We start from the raw sequence: 3,756 nt of genomic DNA on the forward strand, positions 1-3,756 counted from the left end.
TTTCTGGGTGTTCGGGGGTCCAATTACGTCCCATAGGTCTGCTTGTCCATCTGTTTCGATGTGTGGGAAGTCTTTGCTAACTACAGCCCTGGCCTAGGATTCTGGAGGGGGTGGGGATGGGGGTGGGGAACGACGAACATGTGGCCGCGCCTCTTCAAGGCCTTCAGTCAAGTTCAGTTACGAAGAAACCGTGCCCTATTCCAGCTCACCAACAGAGATAAAAGCTTTAATCCCCAGCGACTGAGAAAAAACCAACTGGGCAGGAAGATGGTCAGCAGGAAACCCTGGGAAGGAGAGGCACCAAGTATCAATGAGGTACCCCCCGTTCTTGAGTCCCCCATCTCCTCTCCTGGCTCCCCAGCCCGGGGTGGGGGCCCTTCCCTTCTCTGGACGTCTCCCCCTTTCTGAGGGCTAGTGGACCCGGGCCAGGGACTGTCGCATCCAGCTCTCTGACAAGGACTGCCCCAGGAAAGCACCTGCACAGCGTGGCGGAGGCACTCAGGGGTTAAGTGTGTCCAACTCCTGCCAAGCGAAGTCCTCGGAACTCACCACGAGCAGCCCGCTTTTCAAGGGATTTGTTTCAACCAAAAAGGGGCTCACTGTTTGCAGGCAGGAAGGGGGTCAAGAAAACGAACTCCCCTCCCCCTAAGCCTAAGCTCCCAGGCCCTCTCCGAGAATCCCCGAGTCCCACTCCTCTTGCCGACCACGCCCCAGACACGCCTTCGAGGCCACGCCCCCTCGAGAACCCACCGCTTCCGATCGTGGCTCCAAGGTAGCTCATCTTATTCTTTTTTTTTTTTAGGTCCTTCCTCCCTCCCTCCCTTCCTTCCTTCTCTATTTTATTGAAGTATAGTTGATTTACATCCACTGAAGCTCGTCTGAGTCTCGGTCCTCTCTCAGACGCACCCCCCACCCCATCCCCACCCCGCCCCTGCTCCTAAGACCTTCAGCTGTCTCTAAGCTCCTCCCCCCTCAGAGCCCTCCCCTTCTGAGCTGCCACTGTTGTCCCTTTTGAGCTCAGTCCCCGCGGAGTCAGGCACCTGCACAATGACCCCCTCGCAGTGGTACTCTGCGCCCACTGCTACGGAGAAGCTTCGCACAAAGGCCTGCGGAGAAGGAGAGGGAGGGTCCCAGGACCAAGAGCTTTCCCCGTGCAAACTCCTCCAGCCCGCCCTTGCTCCAGCGCCGTCCCTGATTCTAGAACACTCTACCGCCAGGAGGGGCCCCTCCCTCGAGGCCCAAGTCCTCACCGTAATGCCGGAAAGCTTTCTTGCTCTAAGCCCTCCCTCTGTTCCCATACACTCACTCTCCATTCCAGCCGGGCCAGTCTCTGAATTCCCTTTCTCCCACCTCATGGGTTCTCTCGACCCCTAGCCTCTGTTTCTCTTAAAAAACGAACAAAACACCTGGCTTGTCCACTGGACTGTGCCCCAGATGTCTGTCTGAACTATTATTAGCCTCAGACTCAGGTGGCACATCACACACATGCATGCAAGCCTTTTCCACCATAACCTGCAGTGCCAGAATTAAGGGCTATCGCAGGAATTCCAGCATGGCAGCCAGCCCTTGCCTGGTCTGTGGGTCTGGGTACCTTGGTGGCTGCATACACTGCTGCAAATGGATAGGGGCTCCTGGCAGTTATTGAAGATATGTTGATGATGATACCTTTGCCCCTGGAGGAGGAAGCATCATTTGGAAGGTAGTCATTGCCAGGGAATAGAGGGTCCCAGTGATTTCCCCACCTCCACCCCTTAGTCGCTGTCCTAATTTGAGAAAGATCAGAGAGACAGTGAAGAGTTGGAAATGTGGATGGGACAGTGGGGAATGGAAAAAGCCCGGAAGTTGGATGGGGGAAGATCCAGAGTGAAGGACAAAGAGACTGCGGCTTACCTGGTGACCATTTGGGGCAGGACGAGTATAGTCATCTGCAGGAGGAATGGAGAGGACCCTGTCTTTCCCTTTCCACTGCTTTCACCTGCCCAGACTCCTGCCCCCTCCTCAAGTTCACTCCTATCCCCCTACCTTCCCTCAGGGAATATTCCCCTAGCACTTCCTCTATGCCAGGCCCAGTTCTGGGGGATGGTGGGGACCACCAAGAGTGGTCAGAGCTCGCTGACCTTGGATCCAGTCCCTCCTAGCCCCGACTCACCTGGACCACAGACATCATGTTGCAGTTTATAACATCCAAGAATTTCTGGGGGAAGAAAATGGAACCAATCAGTCCTTCCCTTCACCAGCCCTGCCACAACTCCGATATTTTCTAGCTTACTTTTCTTTTAATATGGAACACATTTTTAAAACGTAGCATCTACTAGAATTTAAAATGCACATAAACTTTGACACATCAACTCCACTCTGGAAATGTATTCCTTTCTAAGATACTCACACATGTGGGAACTGCATATGTCCAAAGATATTCATTGCAACACAATTTGTAGTCACATATACTAGGAAACATCCTGAATGTCCATCAATACTGGGATGACTAAATAAACACAGGGTAGCCAATGGATGGATCACGGCGCACCAGTAAAAAGAATGGGTCAGCTAATTATTCTGATTAGAATAACCCCCAAGATACATGCCTACCTGTGAAAGGTAAAGTGCAGAACAATAGGCTGCCGCCATCTGGGCAAAAGATACATATACATACTTCTCTATGCACAGAGAAAAAACACTACCACATTTTAAATTGGGGGTCACTTGGGGGGGATAGGACTGGAGGGAGAAGGGAAATTTTCACTTTCATTTCATAAACTTCTCTCTGGATTTTTTGATCAGTAAAGTTTTTTATAAATGTATACCATACACATACCAAAGTGTATAAATCATTAGTGTAAAAAATGAACACAAATCTTTAGCCTCTATCCACGTAAAGAAAGTATTGACAGTTTCCCAGATTCTTCATCTCCAGCAGTCATTACGCTTGCCTCTTCCCCAGTTAACCACTGTCTTGACCGCTAACACACTCTAGAAGAGTTTTGTTCAGTTCTGAACTTCATTTAAGTGGAATCATTGAGTATGTATCCTTTTATCTCCGGCTTTGTCTGATAAACATTATGTTTATAAGATTCTTCCATGTTATGTGTAGCAGAAGTTCATTCATGTTCACTGCTATAATTTTCCATCGTATGAAGGCGGCATGCTTTATTTCTCTAATCAACCCACTCCTGGGCATATATCCAGAGAAAACCGTAATTCGAAAAGATACATACACCCCAATGTTCATAGCAGCACTCTTCACAATAGCCAAGACATGGAAACAACCTAAATGTCCATTGACAGAGGAATGGATAAAGAAGATGTGGTACATGTATACAGTGGAATACCACTCAACCATAAAAAAGAATGAAATAATGCCATTTGCAGCAACATGGATGGACCTAGAGATTATCATACTAAGTGAAATAAATCAGACAGAGAAAAACAAATATCATGTGATATCACTTACATGTGGAATCTAAAAAGATGATACAAATGAACTTATTTATGAACCAGAAACAGACTTGCAGACTTTGAAAACAAGCTATGGTTACCAAAAGGGAAAGGAAGGGGGGAAGGATAAATTAGGAGGCTGGGATTAACATATACACATTACTACATATAAAATAGATAAACAGGTGCAGTGGTTGAGAGTCCGCCTGCCGATGCAGGGGACACGGGTTCGTGCCCCGGTCCGGGAAGATCCCACGTGCCGCGGAGCGGCTGGGCCCGTGAGCCGTGGCCGCTGAGCCTGCGCGTCCGGAGCCTGCGCTC

At 49.3% G+C, this 3,756-nt stretch overlaps 1 protein-coding gene across 1 annotated transcript in view; it reads right to left on the minus strand.

The window, feature by feature from the left end:
- Window positions 1–498: 498 nt before the first annotated feature.
- The window catches only part of LOC102995699 (very-long-chain 3-oxoacyl-CoA reductase-B-like), a 13,059-nt gene continuing 9,801 nt past the window's right edge, over window positions 499–3,756 (minus strand). The window contains 5 exon segments of the mRNA XM_024132725.1: window positions 499–608; window positions 1,046–1,106; window positions 1,592–1,673; window positions 1,891–1,925; window positions 2,150–2,194. Of these exon segments, the coding sequence (XP_023988493.1) occupies window positions 499–608; window positions 1,046–1,106; window positions 1,592–1,673; window positions 1,891–1,925; window positions 2,150–2,194 (333 nt within the window).

Source organism: Physeter macrocephalus, chromosome 17 (assembly GCF_002837175.3).
Source record: "Physeter macrocephalus isolate SW-GA chromosome 17, ASM283717v5, whole genome shotgun sequence".
In the NCBI taxonomy this organism is placed as follows: domain Eukaryota; kingdom Metazoa; phylum Chordata; class Mammalia; order Artiodactyla; family Physeteridae; genus Physeter; species Physeter macrocephalus.